This window comes from Bubalus kerabau, chromosome 11 (assembly GCF_029407905.1).
Source record: "Bubalus kerabau isolate K-KA32 ecotype Philippines breed swamp buffalo chromosome 11, PCC_UOA_SB_1v2, whole genome shotgun sequence".
Taxonomy (NCBI): Eukaryota; Metazoa; Chordata; class Mammalia; order Artiodactyla; family Bovidae; genus Bubalus; species Bubalus kerabau.
The window spans coordinates 97,391,688-97,410,594 of NC_073634.1; the positions used below are offsets into that span (position 1 = coordinate 97,391,688).

The 18,907-nt window shown below is 49.5% G+C and overlaps 1 protein-coding gene across 3 annotated transcripts in view; it reads right to left on the reverse strand.

The window, feature by feature from the left end:
• The window catches only part of DENND1A (DENN domain containing 1A), a 520,884-nt gene that overhangs the window by 36,073 nt on the left and 465,904 nt on the right, over positions 1-18,907 (reverse strand). For all 3 annotated transcript variants that reach the window (XM_055541097.1, XM_055541098.1, XM_055541100.1), the window contains exon 19: positions 16,424-16,555. In XM_055541097.1, the coding sequence (XP_055397072.1) occupies positions 16,424-16,555 (132 nt within the window). The remainder of the gene's footprint in view (positions 1-16,423; positions 16,556-18,907) is intronic.

Consider the following 18,907-nt stretch of genomic DNA (forward strand, 5'->3'; position numbering starts at 1 on the left):
ACATGGCTCACCCCGCCACTGGCAGCCCCCGTCCCAGCCCACCCACAGCTCAGGGGACTGGTCACATCCTGTCGGCAGTCCTGGACAGGCTATTCAAGACCCGGTCCCTGGCCCGCCAGCTCCGTGTCCCATCATACCAAAGGCAGCCCCCCTGTCCAGCCCCACAAAGGGCTGCCCTGCGCTTCTGTGCCACAGCCCTTCCCAAGGCACGTGCTCGCTCTGTGTGCCCTCCCCACACCTGCCGACCTGGTGGGCTCAGCTCTTCCCTCAAGCCTCTGTCCCCTTCCCGGACGCTGTCCCTCTCTTTCTGACTGGATACAGCCGGGCTTCTTTCTTCTGTCCCTCTGCTAAAGACAAGGGGCTCCTCACAAGTGCCATGGTTATCTTGGTCACGTCAGGATCCTGGGCTGTAGGTGCAGGGCCTGTGCATGGTCGGTGCAAAGTAGATGCTTGCCCAAGACTGTAGGACTAGCCTAAAATGGTCAGCAAGACCGTCGCCCAGCATTTGACCGATGTGGACCAACTGGCTGTCATCCTGTCACTGAATGCTGCTGTCCACTAAGCTGGCAATGTTTCTGATCAGGAACGGCCTGCTTCTGATCAGCAAAAACTCCCAACCTACAGGCATCCTGGTCTAACGGGTTGAGCCCAAGGCCACCCCAAAGAGCAAGACTTTCTGAGGAGAATGCACAGGTGGGAAGCTTAGATGTGAAATACCCCCCATATATTTCATGTCATATTTTCCCCATGTCTGTTAAAGACAGTCAGGTTTGCCAGACAGAGATGGGGTTTTTTTTCCCCCCCCTCTCTTCCCTCAGAACAAATGGATGGAGATCCTGGTTTTAAAATTCCTGGACCCTGGAATACATTTCTATCTGTGTCAAAGTCTAGCCCTCCACCGCCTCAGCAGAGTTTAAAATCCTAGCTAATAGGTTAACAACTGTTTTTCTTCAGCTTCAAATGAAGAATATCAGAAGGCTGGGGGGATATGCAGCTCTCCAATTTGTACGGACTGCACACAGCTCCCTGCAACGTGTGTTTGACAGGACTGACATTTTGTACCGCTGTGAGATGGGAAAACGTGTGACATTTTTATTCATGGTGGCGTACGCCCTTGTAATGATCAGCTCTGGTCGATGTGCTTACCGCAGCAGCCCCAGAGCCCTCGGAGAACAAACAGGAGCCCAAGGTGCCAGCAGTTCGACTGCCTTATTAAACACCGCCAGGATCCTAACGAAGACCAACTGCTGGAAAATCTCACTGTCAAATCCTCAAGGACATTGTCAGCGCACAGCTAACTGCATATATTTTTCATTTAAAATACTGAAATCCAGTCTTGTGCCATTACAACCAAGGGGAGGGGCACCCACTCCCATGGCCATTCTGTCAGCTGCCTCTTTGGAGCTCCGGATGCTGGAGCCGGATGCCCAGTGGGGTTCACAACTCGAGAAGGGGGCAGTGGGAGATGGGAAACCGACCTTCTGAAAACGCAGCCCAACCTGAAAGTTTCAGGGCTCTGGTGAGAGTCACTTGAAAAGTCGACTCACCAACTCCTAAGCCTGAGTGAATGTGCATAATGAGAAAACCCGATTCCCCCGCAAGCCGACTGTCTTCCTGGAGGTACAGCCCCTCACATCCCGCTCCTCGGTGCTCAGCAGCCTTCTGCTGGCGGCAGACCCTAAGCCAGCTGCAGGAACACACGGCCATGGTAGGCTGCACACCTTGGCGGCAGAGCTGCGCGTCAGGGCGCCCACCTGCAATCTCACCACCTGCCTCGACTCCAAGACCTCGAGGTCAGCACGCAGGAGGACCTCCTCCCTTCGGTGGTCATTTCAAGTGCTGATGCACACTGATGGATGGCAGCCAATCACATGGCGGGCCCCGGAGCTTCTCCTGGTTGTTACGCAGGGTGGTTTGGTTATGGCTGTTCACGCTAACGTACTGATGTATTTATTTTGTAAGTATGTATTATTTATGCAGTGCCTCTATTTCCATACTCCAGCCCTGATGCACCAAGACACACTCTGCTATTTATTTATGGGGTCCTTGGCGTAACAAGCCTAACAAGACACCCCTGTGTGGTTCTTACGGGTTTGCAACAAACTGTAAGTGGTTGGCTAAACAACTGGATGTTCTCCATCCATCACGGGCAGAGGCTTGCATTTTAAGAGGCTGCCCATAAAGCTGGTTTAGCATAATATTGTACATCATCCTTGGCAGAAATGCCCTGGGATGCTGAAGAGCTGGCAACCCAGCGAGAAGGAGCTCTAACCTTCCTCGCTATGGGATGGGGCATGGGGTAAGAGTAAGCCATGGATACTGTGGTTACAGGCCCCAGAGTGAGGGGGGAAAGAAAGGCGGATGGAAGACAGTCCGGCAGAAAAAGCAGGACAGTGAGGCTGGAGGTACCTTGTCTCTGCCCAGCTGGCCACTCTGTCTCTCCACAGAGCCTTTCCAGTGATCCCGTTCATCCTAACACACGCAGCTTTCACTGCAGGCTGCACCTCAAACCTCCCTTTAGAGCACGCTGGCTGGAGGAGAGAAATGCAGCCGGCAGCCGGCCTTGTGCCATTCCAAGGTGAAGGCAACAGCTCCCAGGGAGGGCATCCAGTGGACTGCGGTGTCTGTCTGTCTGGTCTCCTGGACCTCTTTCCCATCGTCCCCTCATCTTCACATCCATGAGCTCCTGCCGGAGTGCTGGCAGCGCCGTTAGTTGTCTCACCTGCTTCCTCCCCTTCCTGCAGCGGCTCAGAGTGGATCCTCCAGGGGCCATTCCCTCGAATATAAGCCCGCACTGGCTCCTGACACCCAAGAGATACCATTCAAGCTGCCCCAAGGCTTGGTCCCCAACTACCTCTGCAGTCTGACTCCTGGTCCTCCCCAGCTGCCTCCTGGCCTCTCCCTGCCCCACACTAGCCCCTGCTTCTCTGAAGAGTTGGGACTCTCCTCCTCTTTGCTATGTCATTCTCTTTACCTGGGATGCCCTCCTCCTCTGGCTCCACCTGATGTACAACTTATCTTTCAAGATTCAGCAGAAAAGTCACTGAGAAGGCACCCCTGGTCTCCCCAGACATTCTCAGGACTTCTCTCCAGTCAGAACACCTATATCCACTAGCTTTTCTCTTTGCATATGGCTTGTTCACTGTGTCTCCCAGACAAAGAGTGCCAAGAAGGCAGGACACACATCTCATGCCTTTGTGACCCTGGGGACTGGACAGGGCTTGGAATCCAACATGCCTCATAGTACACTGGATAAGTGAAATAAGGCCCTGAGGGCATAAAAAAGTAACTCAGGGTTCTGCCCGACATCAGGTTTTTTAACCACAAAGACAGGAGGGCAGCAGGGGGAGAATTCTTAGCTGGTCATCATGGCTTGGGCAATGGAAGGTGTTTGGTAGACAGCTCAGGGGTGCAGGTGCCCCTCTGTCCTAGAGCACCACCGTCTCCTGCCTTCTGCCAACCGCTTTACCCAGCTGCCTCCTCAGGCACCATCTTGCCAAAGGTCAACTTACTGCCCCTCTGGAAACGTTCGCTATCAACCTCTCCAGAGAGTGAAAACAGGGATCCACCGAGAAGGGGTGAGGGACCAGGACATCCCAAGGAGGGTGACCAGGTGGCTGTGACCATGGAACCATATGGCTGATGGGCAGTAAGGTCTCAAAAATACAGTTTACATTGCTTCAGGGCAATGTTAATCCCCCAACACTTGGCATGTTAAGTGAGATATAATCAGCGATCCTTTAGGAGGAGTCCCTTTTACATATTCTCTTCTAGTACTTTTATTACATTTTAAAATTCTTTATAGTATAAACAAAATGATTTGATATTCCAGAAGACATGGAATTAAGCAGACCGACAATAAAACTAAGCCGGCAAAAACAATGGCCTGAATTAGGGACACCGTCAGCGCCATCTCAGGTCGAGTGGGCAGGAGGCTGGCGAGGCCGTCTTTGCTGCTGTTGCCACCAAGCTGCCCCAGGTCCAGCGAGCTGAGCGGTGTGGTGGAAGAAGGCGGGGTCCTGAATCTGAATCCATCCTACCAACCAGGGGATTAGGGTAAGGCCCCGGACCCCAGTGAGAACTGGGGCAGTCATGGTCCTTCCTGCATCAGTCTGGGGAAGATGATGGGAGAAAATGCAAACGCCCACCGATCGCACTGCCCGGCGCCCAGCAGGCCCTCAGAAGGGCAGCACCACTGGTGTTCTTACCCCTGTGTGAAGAAATTCGGGGCTCTGTTAGGTTTATTCTGGGGAGAAACAGAACAGTGACCTTGACCTCCTTAGCCACCCTAAGCCGCACTGCTGGATTCTAAGCATGTCCCAAACAACTGGCAGCCACAGCCAGTTACCCCAGGAACCAGACAGATCTGAGGCAGAAGGCTCGATGAGAGAGGTACAGTGAGGGGAGGGCCTGGGCTCCAGCATCAGGGAGGCCTGGTTTGGAAATCTTGCTCTGCCACGTACAGTGTGATCTCGGGCAAGTTGCTTGACCTGTCTGAGCATCAGCTTTCTGGGGATAATAACAACTGTACCGATGTCATAGGGTGTTGAGAAGCCTCAGGCAGGTGACAGCTGTTGAGGGGCCTGGCTTCCACGAGTAGGTCTGCAGGAGCATGAAAACCAGCTTGACCCATCTGACCCCTCCTCATCCTGCCACCTCCCAGTCAGCCCTTGTCACACCACCCCCCCATCCCACCCCCCCAGCACGGCCAAGTTAATCATTCACTTCATCCCCAAAAGGGCTCAGGGATTGATGGGGGACAAGGCGACAGGGAGCTCTTGGCACAGCGCTCCCATGGCCGCGGGGTGGGGACCGCCAGCGACACTGAGCTGACTCTCCTGGAGGATCGTGCTTGTGGGATAGAATGTATTTCCAATATATTATGTTTTATTTCCCCTTCCCTGCTGGGATAAACTCTCCACCTTTGGCACAGAGAATTCTAATCTGAGAAAATGCCTCCTCTGGTCTCGCTGAATCAGATTTCCTGCTCCTGTCCTGCTGGGCTCAGTCTCTCCCTGGCAGGGAGCTGCTCCAGCACAGACCTTAAAAGAAATGCTGCTTTTGGGCTCTGGTCAGTCCTCTGGCAAAGAGGCCCCGCTGTCACACTGCTGAACACAGACAGACGTGGGGGACGCAGGAGGCCTGTTGCACTCACATGGCACTACACGCAGGGGTCCTCAAGTGAACACAGGCCTGCAGAACAACAGCTAGCCCTCCCTTTGGTCTCTCCTGTTCTCTGAAATGACTGGCGGTTCAAGGGCATGGGGAGTGCACAGAGCTGCCTTCCCCTCCGCATGACTCAGGGCCTTCTGTGTAGTCAGTGTTCACCACTCAGTCGCTCCCTAGACTCCCTGGGCAACTCATCTGCACAGGCCCTAGGAGGCTGCTAAGGTCACGGGGAGGAGGTGGCCACTATTCGTGTCTGGGGACAGTGTGGCTGGCACAGGGAAAGTGCTGGTCCAGAGCCGGGAGGGGCTGGCTCTGGTGGGAGGAGTCAGGGAGCCTTGTGGGCCCTGAGAGGTTGATGGCATTTTGTTAGTTGGACAGAAGAGGAAGGACATTGCTGCACTGGAGACAGTAGGAGCCGATTTGTCTCTGGGTCCCCCAGCACCAGATCGGGGCCTGGACTGGAGCAGATACCCACAAACAGCTGGTGAAGGCATGAATATGGAATTGTGTTGGGCACTTTAGGAGAGGCAGGGACCCTGCCCCGGGTGGGGACACTTAGCAGAGTCTTGTGAGTGAGAAGGAACTGGCCTGACATCATGGACACAGGTGCCTCCAGCCCAGCGGGCCCGGCTGTGGGCAGGGTTTGGGGAGGGGTCTGGGGGACTGGGTAAGTCCTCCTGATCATCCAGCATGTCCGTGTCTGGGGAGGAACTCCTGGAGAGGGACCCCCCATTCCAGAGGGCTCAAGGGCTCGCCTATCTCACTACTTGCTGATGTTTCTGATGCCCCTTGTGCCTCCCAGATCAGCAGACGAGAGTGACTGGCAACCCCAGGGATATGAGGGATGCATGGGTATAGTGGGACTGATGCCCAAGTGGAACCAAGGTGGGGCAGGTCTGGGGAAGGCCAAGGACAGCCTAAGACAGTGCAGTGACTGGAGCTCGTGAGACAGGAGTGGATGAAAAGCAGACACTGGAGCTGCCAAAGCAAAGGAAATGATGGAAACCACAGGGGTAGCTGGGTTCCCCGTACAGTGGGGAGTCAGAGGGGACAGGCCAGAGCTGGGGAAGAGCTCTGTCCAAGGGAAGGAGGACAACAGACAGCTCCCTTGGTGGGAAGCCTAGTTCAGAACTCCTGCCTTGTTGGACTCGAACTTCATCCAGCCACCAGTTTCCTGCCAGGTGGCCTGATTTCCATTCCTTGGTGTGTTTCAGTCGGACCTTTCTGGAGGCTCTACCTTGGGCCAAAGGAACGGTTTAGAAGGCAAGAATCCTCTACTGCAACTGGCCAGAGAAAGCCATGGGGAGTGCATGGACAAGGTATAGGGAATTCCAGGGCTTAATTGAAGTCAGTTGCTACCCCATTCTAGAACAGGCTACAACGGCAGCTGTGTTTGGTCTCTCAGGTTCAGAACCTTCACCAAGTATCTGAGACATGGCCTGAAGAAAGCTGCTCCACATAAACTCGGACAACGAGCTCTCTGCGCAGTCCTTGAAGCTGATGGAGAGCAAGGGCGTTCGCTAAACATTGCATCTACTCTACAGGAATCTCCAGCAAGTCAGCAGTGATGAGGTGATGGGCGCCTCCTGAGCATGTTGGCGGGGAATCACCCCCCCTCAAACCAAACTGGTTGATGTTTAAAACAAACAAAAAGGAATTTTGAGACGGCCCATGACATGATCACACACCAGATGGATTCTGTCCACAGGACGACACTAAATCACTCACTGTGACACTGTGGGCCCCCCGAAGTCAGGATATGGCCGTGTGATCATCAGCGTTTTCACAGGTGCGGAACAGAATGGGGATCCATGATTACCTGCTGAACAAGTGACCTTGGCTCTTTCTCCGCTCCTGGGCCCTGGTTGCCGCTGACCTGGCACACCCCACTCCCTGGAAGCTGTCACAGGCGACTGTGTCCATCTCTGTAAGCCGTGAGCCCTGACTGTACCCCTGTGCATGCCTCCCTGCCATGCACTCACTTGTCCCCTCTCTATCTGGTGCCTGGCTGACTTCTGACCCTGATTCTCTACCATGTATGCTCTTGATTTCAAGATTGCTCACTGCTCTGTGTATGAACTTTTCTGTCATCAGACAGGAGGACAAGGGTCTGGGACGATGGCTCCTGTTTGGCCTCTGTGCACACTTATCGGTTTAATCTGTTTGCCCTTTTGATAACAGGCCCCCTGATTTCCTTTCCAGGAACCACCCTTCCTTCACGTCTTAGTGTGTGTTTCAGGAAGAGCCCTACCCCTGGCACCCAGGGAACCCTTGGCCACAATGACGGACTCTAAGACCGGCATGTGACCCCATGCTTTCTGCGGCAGTTACTAGGAAGTGACTCTCTCCCGCTGTCTTGCTCCTGGCAGGTTATGGCCAGGAGCTGCTGCAGCTACCTGGCCACCAGGAAGGGAAAGTCCCCTGAGAACGGCACCAGCAGAGGAGGCCAAGCCAAATGCAGCCAGTACGGATCTGATTGATGAGATTTAACGTCTGGATCAAGCCATACTTGAAGCTGGTATGAGGAAACAATTTCTCTTTTGGGGTTTATGTCCCTTGCAAACCAAAGTAACCTAACTGATGTAGATTCCCTGGTCCTGGGGCCTGGACTAGCTCCTGCCACCCCCAGTACTAACCCCTACACATGTCCAGTTTCTACCTTGCATGCAAATCCCAAGAAAGTACCCAGTGTGCCTTTCGTGTCTAGTGATGGGTTTGGTGTGCAGTGTACACCAGGTGCAGGATACCAGCTTTCTCATGTTGGTGTCAACTGAGGCCCAGAAACATTAAAGAAGGCCTGGGGTCTGGAAGGAAACTAGGAACAAGGATTACCTGTGGTTCAACATCCTGGGATCCTGGGTCACCTGCCTAGGCTGCGGCATAGACCCCATCACAACAAAACCAGCAGGAAACTGCCGGGTTTTTAGCACAGAGCTGGGGTTTGAACCTGAGGTCTATTAATAGACAAATGGCTTTGAATCTTGACCGTGCTTCTGAGTTGTAAACCTTGGCTAATCCCCTAACCTCTCTGGGCCTTGCAGAGGAGACAATACCTGAGACCCGGCCGTGGCTGAAAGGACTAAGTGGGCTAGCTTGTGGGAACTGTCCAGCCTGGCACCTGAATTGGGACACAGACCCACTTCTCCAGGTCTCAGCGAGGTGCCTGGCACATGGTGAGCAATTCAACGTCACGGCCGCCCTCCACTCCCTCACTGCTCTTCAACCATAAGAGGAGCTCCAACTGCTGTGAAAGTGCCCAAGGCCTAGCAGAAGAGGGGTGGATGTTACCCCCTAGCCCTCTGCAGTCCCCCTAACTTGTGCTGAATTGAGGTCAGGTGGTGGAGCTTAGAAAGCAAATTGCAATTTTGAATCTGGATTTTCATTTAGCTGCTGATATTGCTCAGCTCTTCCATGGCATGCCAGGAGCCCTTGAACTCCTTGTGGCAAGAGGAATACTATCTGAGAAGGCAACATCGTATGTTTAATAAGAAATTGCTTGGATTTTCAACTCAATCCTTATGAATTTCCAGAATCTGACCTCCCTTTTTTGATTGGCAAGTTTTTCCTCTTGAAGTCGAACATGGCTGCTCATGGGAGCAAAGCCTGGCCTTGTTAATTTTGCATCAGAAAGCTGTCTCTGGGCTACCTGGACTTTTTGGGAAAGTGAGGCCACATGTGTCCCACCAGTTGCCCTCTCCAGACAGACCTGACAAACCCACAAGGGACCACAATCACTATGGGTGATGGCAGAGAGGGAGTCAAAAGAGCTCTGCAGCCGCCTGCCGGCGCTGAGGGCACAGCTGCCTTCCAGTCACCCTGCCGCCGGCAAGCAGGAGCTGGAGGGAATGGAGCTGGAGACCACCCCAGACGTGCCTGCTTTTTCACACAAAGTTATGGCTGAAAGAGTGGAAAAAGGAGTGATGGAAAAGGGGGAAATATGATTTGGAAACAACAGGGATTGAAGGGGCAGCCTGCAGAGGGCTCTGCCTCGTGGTCTGTGCAGGCGCAGCTGGTAAGTCAGGCCAAGAAGGCACTCTGGCCGGCAGACCACAACGTTCACTTCTCACTCACGCCTGGTGCCCCAGCCTGCGCCCTGGCCCCTGCCGCTCGTGTGTCTGAGTCAGACTTGGGCACCGTCTCCTGGCTGTGCCCCCAGCGCCTCTCCCTCTGCCCCACGATGCCAGCCCTCCTCGGTTCAGTGCTGACTTTCCACAAGAGCGCAGGCCCGTGGGTCAGTTACATGTGTGCATGAGCTGGGGTGGCTGCCACTGAGGGTGTACGTTCTGAGAGACGCCGGGTGACGGGTGCTGGGAAGACAGGCTGACTGGGAGGCCCTGTCCGTGGGTGACTGACATCTGGCTCTGCTTCTGCTCCACTGGAGGAAGCGACCGATGTTTACTGAGCACCCGTGTGCAGCACAGAACCAGGCAGACAGTGCCTCACTTAATCCCTATAAGGACCTGTGATGTGAATATTATTATCCCCACCTTCAAGCTGAGAAAACTGATTTCACCGAGGTTAAGTTACTGAGGGCAGGTTACCAGCTTGTTAGTGCCAGAACTGAAAATTTAAGCCCAGAGCTGCCTGATGCTCTATGTTCAACCACACTGCTTCCATCAGCTGATCAGCCTTTGCCTTTCAGCAGCTAAACTCCTGGGGGCATTGGGGTGGTGGTGCCATATTTACTTTCTCTCTCTCTCTGTGAATGGCTGTTACATACGTGTGTGTGTGTGTGTAATTTTTTGGCCATACCATTCTGAAAGCAAGTTTCAGACGTCACCTAAATACCAAAGTGTGCACCCCTGAGGCATAAAGATAAGCTCCTAAAAACCATGCATCAACAATAGCTCTATCATGTCACCTAACATCCCAGTCCATCTTCAGATCTCTGAACTTTTCAAAGAATATCTTTGATGCTTAAAAAAAACAAATCCAAGTTCATATTTTGCATTTGTTTATACAGCTTAGTCTCTTTTACAGATGAAATCTTTGCTTTCTGGGAAGAATTCAAGGGGCACTGGACCTTCCCTTCCCTTGCCTGCTTTCTCCCCAGCTCTCCTCCTCTCCAGGTCCACTCATTTTGGGAGTCTGGGGTGTCCCAGAGCCCCCTCACCTCCCCTCTTTTCCTGGGGCATTTAGGACTAGCCCTTAGGAGCTCATAAAAACACAAAACGGAATGAGACAGGATCTAAATTCCTATAATACAAATCTGTCTCTACTTGGAAACAAAACCCTTATTTATGGAAAATGATTTGGAATTTGCTTTTGACCACTAATGGAATATTCATTTTCCTTTTTCCAAATGAATGGAATTATAAGCATAGCAACTGAAGTAAAACCAAATAACCTGGATACACAGAAAGTACTTAAACAATAATCAGTTATTAATCAGTTTAAAAATCCACATAAATAATAAAACCCTAAGACGTTTACTGAAGGCCAGGTCAGTGCCAAGCCCTGTGGTGGACATCCCAGGCTCACATTCTCATTGAGGGAGACAGGCAGGCATTAAAGATGTGATCACAAAGCTGTGTGAGATGCACCGCATGTGCCAAGTTCTGAGGCAGGACAAAGACAGGAGCAACCAACTCAGTCGGGAGGATTTACAAAAGGGACCGGCTCTGAGGGCAGACAGGCAGATAGATCATCACGGGCCTCATGGTCTACGTCAAGGGTGATGGGGAACCTTCAGGGGAGGCGAAGGGCAGGGAGGTGGCACGGCCACTGGTGTGTGGGTCAAGTGAGGCTGTATGGGGATGCAGGGCAGCTGAGTCTGAAGGTCAGTTAGGAGGCTGTGGCTCAGTCCAAGTGAGCGGTAACACAGCCTGACCCACTGCTGTGTCAGAGGTGTGGACAGGCGAGGGACTGGGCAGTGTCAGGGGCCAGAAGGGAGAGGCTTGGGAGGGTGGTGGGGAGCAGACCCGGGTTCCTGGATGGACCTCACTGCGGTGGGAGGTGCAGGAGGAGGGGCCCGTGTAGGCGGGAGTGTACCCTCAGCATGTGGGGTGAGGTGTCGGGAAGGACGCGAACCTCGGTTGGAGGTGTGTGGGAGGCAACGGTGGAGTTGAAGGGAATTGTGTGTGACTTCTAAGCCCAATGGGGTGGAGGGGTTCCTCAGAGCTGAGGGTGCCAGGAAGGTATTCGCTGGCAGGGCAGCTTTTCCAGCCCAGCGTGAGCCTGGCGCTAAACAGCCTGGCTCACGCTTGTAAAGTCAGAACTCTCCGCATGCACAGACAACAGGCAACCGCATTCCAGGAGCAGATCCTAAGGGTGTATCCCAACCACTCCATCCCAGGCCTCCAGAAGCCATGGTAGTGCTTAGTTTGAGCTTTGGTTTAACTGGCTTTTCAAACTTTATGTTAAAGAGGTTTAGAAAGCTTTGCTCAACTGGGAGAACAGACACGTTTCAGTGCACATTTTTTTGGATTCTATCAGATTGGAAAGCAGGCAATTACTTTGTTTGTAGGATCAACTAGGGGTAACACAACGAAGCGGGTCCTAGAGTGGGTCTGCCCTGTCCTCCCACCTCCTGAGAAGGCCCAGTCTCTGGCCGAGGCCCCCGGCGCCCAGCAGCACGCGTCCAGGACTAGAACCAGTGTCCCTGGGTGCCACTGTCATGCAGCCCCCAGAGCCCGCGAGGGAGAGCTACACTCAGGTGAGAGAAGAGGGCTGCTGCTGGTGGGGGAATAAGAATTAGCTCCTAATTCAAGCAAACATCTTCTGGGCCTGTTTCCCCATCTGTACTATATTTATGAGACCATCTTCCTTACCACTTGACATCAAAGATTCAATTAAGGACTTCCCTGGTGGTCCAGACTTTGTGTTCCCAATGCAGGGGACCGAGGTTTGATCCCTTGTCAGGGAACTAGCTCCCACACGCTGCAAGGAAGATTCCGTGTGCCACAACTAAGACCCAGTGCAGCCAAAGAAAACAAAACATTCAACCAAATTAGTACATAGGTCTTTTCAAAGAGGGGTGGATGGGACCAAATCCAGGAGCCCTGAATGATGTGACCAAAGACTGAGTTCTCCATTGGCTATAATAGTCACTCAATAGTGCCATATTTTCCCGATAGGGATACAAGCCACTCACACCCATGATTGGTGATGTGGGAAAGTAAAAATAAATGTAAATGTCTTCTAAGTTAAAAAAAAAATTAGATGAGTACAGAAGTGAAAGCACCAAGTAGCCTGTCCACTTAATTAAACACAGGGAGCACAGCAGTTTCCAAGGAGTGCTCCCTCTGCTAATTCCTCAGAGGGGGAAGAGTTAAGGCAAGATGTCTGGCTGAGCGGCACCCAGACCCTGCTGGGGAGGACAGGGCTTCCTCACTCCTTCCCCAGCCACAGAGAGGAGAGCAGGCCCACTTCATACAGGAGAGAAAAGCACGGGGACACCTCAGGTTCTCTCTGGGCCCTCTGGCTCTCAGTTGCCAGGAGGGGAGAGCATCTCCATTGAGTCTAGGAGATGGAACTGAGCATGCCCTGTGCTCCTGGTGCCCACCCCCCCGCCCCCCGCCCCACTACACACACACAGCTGCCAGTGCACAGGCACCCTGGGCACCGCCTGAAATTGCCCACATTTTCTGTGGGGCATAGCTCAGTCTTTTCAATTCAGAGATGAGTTTGAGCAAGCCCATTTGGCTTCAGGTCTAAAGCCATATTCTCCTTTTAGCCTCTTGGTAAAAAAACAAAAAACTGGCATCCTTATCTCATTTGACTGTCTCCCGGGCCTTCTTTCTCATTTGATTCTGAACTTGAGAGAAAAAAAGTTATTACAGCCTCCTTAGACCTAAACATTTTCCAAGGTAGGAAAAGATATTCTCGAGTCAGAGACTTTTGAACTCTTTAAAGAAATTAGATAAGGATGCAGAGGCTAACTAAAAATCCATTTACTTGACCTTGTTTGGAACCATCGACATGGCTCATGATGAACTGTGAGTGGTGTTACATTATGTCTGCTTTAGAAAAGAAATGAAAGGCTAGAGAGTTCAGTTTGTTGTCTTTTAGTTACAGGGCCCAGCTTAGGTCCACAGACAATGGGCCTGCAGGGGAAGAGGATGTCCCTGTGGGGGCCCTCAGAGAGCCCCGAGCTCACCTCTCTCACTGTTCTCATCACTCTGGGTTGGGCTGTCCATTTGCTGGTCTGTCACCCTTATTATATCCCACAAGGACTTATCTATCTATTTATTTTACACATGGATGAACAGATGCAGAATCAAAGGGAGAAATGGTCATAGTCTTGAAAGAAGAAGTTCCAGTGAAGCAGAGGCAAGAAAGTACCTTTTCTCCCCTGAGGGCTCTGCAAAGGCCACCCCCTACCCTGCTGCAACCGGCCACAGGTCTCCATGGAGTCCCCTGGCTGGCTTCACGGGCACTAACTTTGCAAGGTGGAGGGATGAATGTAATCAAGACCTCACTAGTCTCTGCCTCCAGTGGAAAGCTAACTGTTCTTAAAGAATGAAATCCACAGGAACACAGACTCAAGGCAAGGGTCTTTCTGAGGTTGGCGTGCACTGTCTGGCTAGCTTAAATTATTTCTCCGGAACACAGTAGCTTTACTGGACATTTCAAACAGAAGCTGATGTCTCTGCTTGGTGAGGGAACTGAAGTGGGCTCTGGGGGTGAATCGTCCTGTGCTGACAATATGGTCCTGGGAAGGTCCCTGAGCTCTGACTCTGGCTCAAAATACAGCTAAGGACCTCTTCCTCAGAGGGTATGGCAGAAATGACTCAAGTTTTCCAAAAGGAGAATACGTACTATTAGGGCTATATGAGTAGTTTAGGTAACACATGGATGGACCTTATTTTTTTAGATAGACCTTATGAAAATATTGGGCCAGTATTGATAATCTATGGGTTTATCAACATCACTGCTTAAGAAAGTAAAATGTCAGATTAGTATAAATGTCAGGTTGGAGTCTGTTTAAAGAAAAATATGAAGTGAAAAAAAAAAAAATAGTACAGATAGAATACAGAGGTGAGTGTGGCAAAAAACTCTGAAATGGAACTCAAAAGGCTTCTTTGAGAATGCATGGCCCCTGAAACACATGCCTGCCGGTAGAAGGTGCTCTAGAAACACTGCCTATTCTGGTCAATGGTTCATCAAAGCAGGCACCCAGGGAAGGACTGAAGGCCAAGCTAGCACCAGGGCAAAGCTGGAAAGAGTTAAAAGAAAGGGGTCTTGGGTTTCCCTGGCCCATCCCCCCTGCCGCTAATCTGTCACTTAATGAAGAAGCTGTGGCACAAGTGAGCTGGCTGGCAGTTCACTTACAGCAAACTGATTAAGAATGTTCAACCAACAGCAGACTGTAGACCTTTCCAGAGAAAATAAATAGAGTGTAGACTGTATGCAAATGTGTTTGTCACTTTGACAGCACGTCTCAATTAAGGCATCTCGCGGCTGTGGGTAGGCTCTGTGGCTGCAGCTGGAAGGGAGAGCCCGCTGCATGGCTGATACTTGGGGCTTGACCTTAATCCGCATGCATGCATTAAAAAAAAAAAAAACCCTGCCTTCCTGTACACTTGCATAATGCTGGCAGCCACGTGAGGGAAGTGACAAACGGGGAAAAAAAGCCACTTTCATCCTCTCCAGTTTACAGACCTGTGAAGGCACAGACAGCTCTTATTTCAACAGAGTTTGGGGTGGCTTTTTTAATTGTTTATCCCCCACCCGTGCGTGCACACACTCTTATTCTGCATTTAGCTGGGAATGACATTAAAGCATCTCTACTTCTCGCTGAAATGGAAAGAAGGTCTTTCTCCATTTCAAATAGGGCCTCCTTTTTTGTGTTTCGAAAATGGAATGTTTAACACCATGAAATCCCTCTCCCCCGCCCCCTCTTTCTCTGTAATGGGCTCCAAACTCCAGAGAGGGGCTCTTTTCATGGGAAGGTTAGTGTGTGCAGGAATGAGGACAAAGGAAAGCAGGAAGCTGGCTCTGGAGTGCCATGCTGGCGACAACCAACCGACCGGGGGCTGCGCTTTCAGCAAACACAGTCAGAGAACTAGGGTGCAGATTCCTCCAACAGGGCTTGAACCCCAGGAAGGGGCAGCTCCTTGGGGTGCAAACACCGATGAAATTTGAAGATAATCATTAATCAAGTGAGCACTGCCCTGTGCATGCCTCTTTCCTATACTACACTTCAATTTTTATAACATCCCTTTAAAGTGTAAAATCAGAAAAGGGGGATGGATATCTCCAAGTTTAAGATGTATGAATGTATTATCTAAAAATATTGATTACAGAAGAAGATTCTTGTGTTTCAACAAACTCATCCCTCACCATAATAACCCACCACAACAGTTTCATTAGTTCCCTTCATTTCTAAATAGCTCAAAGTCTGGTACATAGCAGGCACCTGATAAATGTCTGTTAAAAGCAGCAACATTTTAAATGCACACTTCTAGATCTTTTAGGTGATAACATAGCATCATATTAAAGATAAAATCATGAAGATTATTTTAATCACGCTTCATCTAATTAATGGTTAAGAATCAAGTGACTTAAGAATGAATAACCGTGCAAATTCTTATTATAGTCATAGCTTGCTAACAGAGCCATTTCTCACAAATCAAGAAATTATGACTTTGGCTCATCAAGAGAGTCAATTCAAGAGAAGAAGAGGAGGGTATACAATGTTTTTTAACCAAAAATATAACCACTGATAGGACATGGATAAGAAAAATTTCAGTTTCTATGTTTTACTTAAGAGGAAAACAAAATCAAACAACTGAACAATGTTTTAAATGCTCAGGTTGAAAAAAGTTGGTTACAGAATCGAATCATGAGAATTATAGTGCGGGTGTTTACTCTGAGAAGCACGACCCCCAATATTGATTTTCAGGAAGTATATTAATAAAGAACTCCTAATTGATTTTTTAAGACTTCACTTGTTGTCTTTTATTTGAAGGTGCCAAGAAGGGCCTGGGATGCTGAAGCGTTCTAATGAGATGCTTAGCTAACAGAGGCACCTTAAACCGAGTGCCTTGGAATGGAGAGGCAGCAGCTGCATTTAATGACTTCACTTAACAGTTGAGCTGGTTTATGACCAGAGCCACACTGTCTTCTCAAAATTTCTGAAAATTCACCTTTTTGGAAACATGCTTCTACCAAGTGAACCTTGACAATGTGCAGAACTCCATGGAGTTTTTTGTTTTGTCAGAGAGAGCTGAAATGAAAAACTGTTTACATGTGCTATATTGTCCGCTAAAACAACAGAAAGCCCAGGCCAGGCAAGGGGCCAGGTACATACCTGTCCAAAGTGGACTGTGATTGGCCGCCGGTCTTCTCGGAACTTGGGGTCCTTGGCCTCTACCAGTGGGGATGGCGCAGTCTTTGGCAGCTGCTCTTCTGTGGTGGGGGCACAGCCATTCTCAGTGATGTCCTGCAAGCAGAAGTTCCATGGGGGGGTTGGTGTCTGGGTTATGGCCCCTGCCATGAGCACAGGGGCTCTTTCCCACCCCACTGCTAAGACGCCTGCCAGAGAACCCCCTCTTGGACACTCCTGCTAGAGATGGAGGAAATGGAAGGCTAACTTGGCCCTTTCACTTAGGGAAACCAAAATCATGCACATTATATTATAAAGACTACATAATAATTCACAATAGTGGGGAAGACCTTTCCTCCTGCTACCTCACGCAGTTATTTTAATTTTTATATATTCACTGTCTGCATGCAGGCATTTAAAAATTACTTGCAATCACAACTCGTGCATAATTTTACATTCTGTTTCTTCTACTATAAACATTTCCATGGTACAATACAGTCATTAGAATGATCATTTTAATGGATGCATAATATTTCATTGAGCAGATACTCAATAATTTAATAAACCATTTTTACTACTACTGGGCATTTAGATTGCTCCTAATTTTTTTTTTAAACTTTTTTTTTAAACATCACAGGGATAAACACTGCCATCTTTCTTTCTTTTAGATTAATTCTTTAACAGAAATCCATAGGAATGCAACTGCTTGATCAAAAGATATACACATTATTAAGGCTTTTTATTCATTCTACCAAACTGCTTTCCAATTTACACCAACTACCAGCAATGGATGTATTATCAGTTTCACCATGCGTGTTAGCCATACCGTTTTAAAAATGTATTGCTAATTTAGGAGGTGAAAAGCTAGACCTTGTTGTTGTTTTAATTTGCATGACTTTGATGATTTGTGAGTGTGGACATTTTCTCCGCATTTGTTCACTGATGACGTTACTGTTTGTGAAAACCGTGTGTTCCTGCTCCCTCCTTAGCCTTAGTCTTTTCAGCAGAGAATGAAGAAAGACACTTAAGTCTGAGTTAGGATTCTATGACCTGGAGAAAATTTAGGGAGCCAGTGTCATCTTTTTTTTTAATTTAGAAATTCACATTTAATTTGTGCTTGTGATAAATAAAGTCAAATTTTAAGGTAAAGAAAAACCACAATGTGCAAAAAGCAGTGACGCTCCTTTCCCTAACGCTAGCAGCTGACTATTCCCGTGGGTTCTTCAGGACGTGGATGGTGCCGACTTGTGCAGTGAGGATCATATGGCTTTATTCAAGTCAGGAAAGTTGCTTAAATCTTCATTTAAGCAAGGCAGAGAATAAATGTACAAGTAAAAAACATTTAAATCGTTTTTTTTTTAACTAAGTAAAAATAACTCACAGCTAGAATAAAATAATAAATACAGACAGAGGATGAGATGGTTGGATGGCATCACTGACTCGATACACATGAATTTGAGCAAGCTCTGGGAGTTGGTGATGGACAGGGAAGCCTGGCATGCTGCAGTCCATGAAGTTGCAAAGAGGCGACTGAGCAACTGTACTGAACTATTTTCATTGCAAAAACAAATACACATTTTGGTCAACAAGACACATACCCTTAGTACTCATTAAATACTGCACATAAAAGACATGACAATTGATTGTTCTTACTGAGTTAAATAGAGAGAATGGTGGCACGTGGAGGAAAGTGATCCCTTACTAAATAATAATGCATTAAAGAAGAAACACAGAACATCTTTGAGCCTCAGTTCCTCACCTGTAAAATGGAGCTACGGTAGCTATGAGGAATAAAGATGATTAAGCCACATAAATGTCTAGAACATTTTTCCTCAGGAGTGTCCTATGTATGGTACTCAATAATAATAACTGAGTAACTACTAACGAGGCACTCAATAAACTATAGGGAGTAAATAAACTATGGTGGTTTAGTCACTAAGTTGTGTCCGACTCTTGCAACCACATGGACTGTAGCCTGCCAGGCTCCTCTGTCCATGGGACTCTCCAGGCAAAAATACTGGAGTGGGTTTCCATTTCCTTCTCCAGGGAATCTTCCCAACCCAGGAATCAAACCCAGGTCTCCTGCGCTGCAGATAGATTCTTTACTGAGTTACAAGGGAAGCCCCAAATCAACTATACTTTAATAAAAATAAATAAACAATAGGGACTGCTCCCCCCACCCCTCCTCTCTATATATTCAACTCCATACACCCAGCTGAGTCTCTGTGCTGCTTGGTAACAACACATGGAGATGGTGACCTCTTGGTTTTGCTAGGCAGGGCTTGCACCAAGTGGCCCCTGAGTCTCAGCCGGGCCGAGGCTCAGTGATGAGAGAAGCTGCCGCCAGCCAATTAGAAACAGCTCTCTTGGAAAGGGGCTGCCCAAAGGTGCTCAGGTCAAGTGGAACAAAGAGAGGGAGGGACTCCTTCGGTGCCACAAAGTAACAAAGGGCACAAGGGGCATTATGGA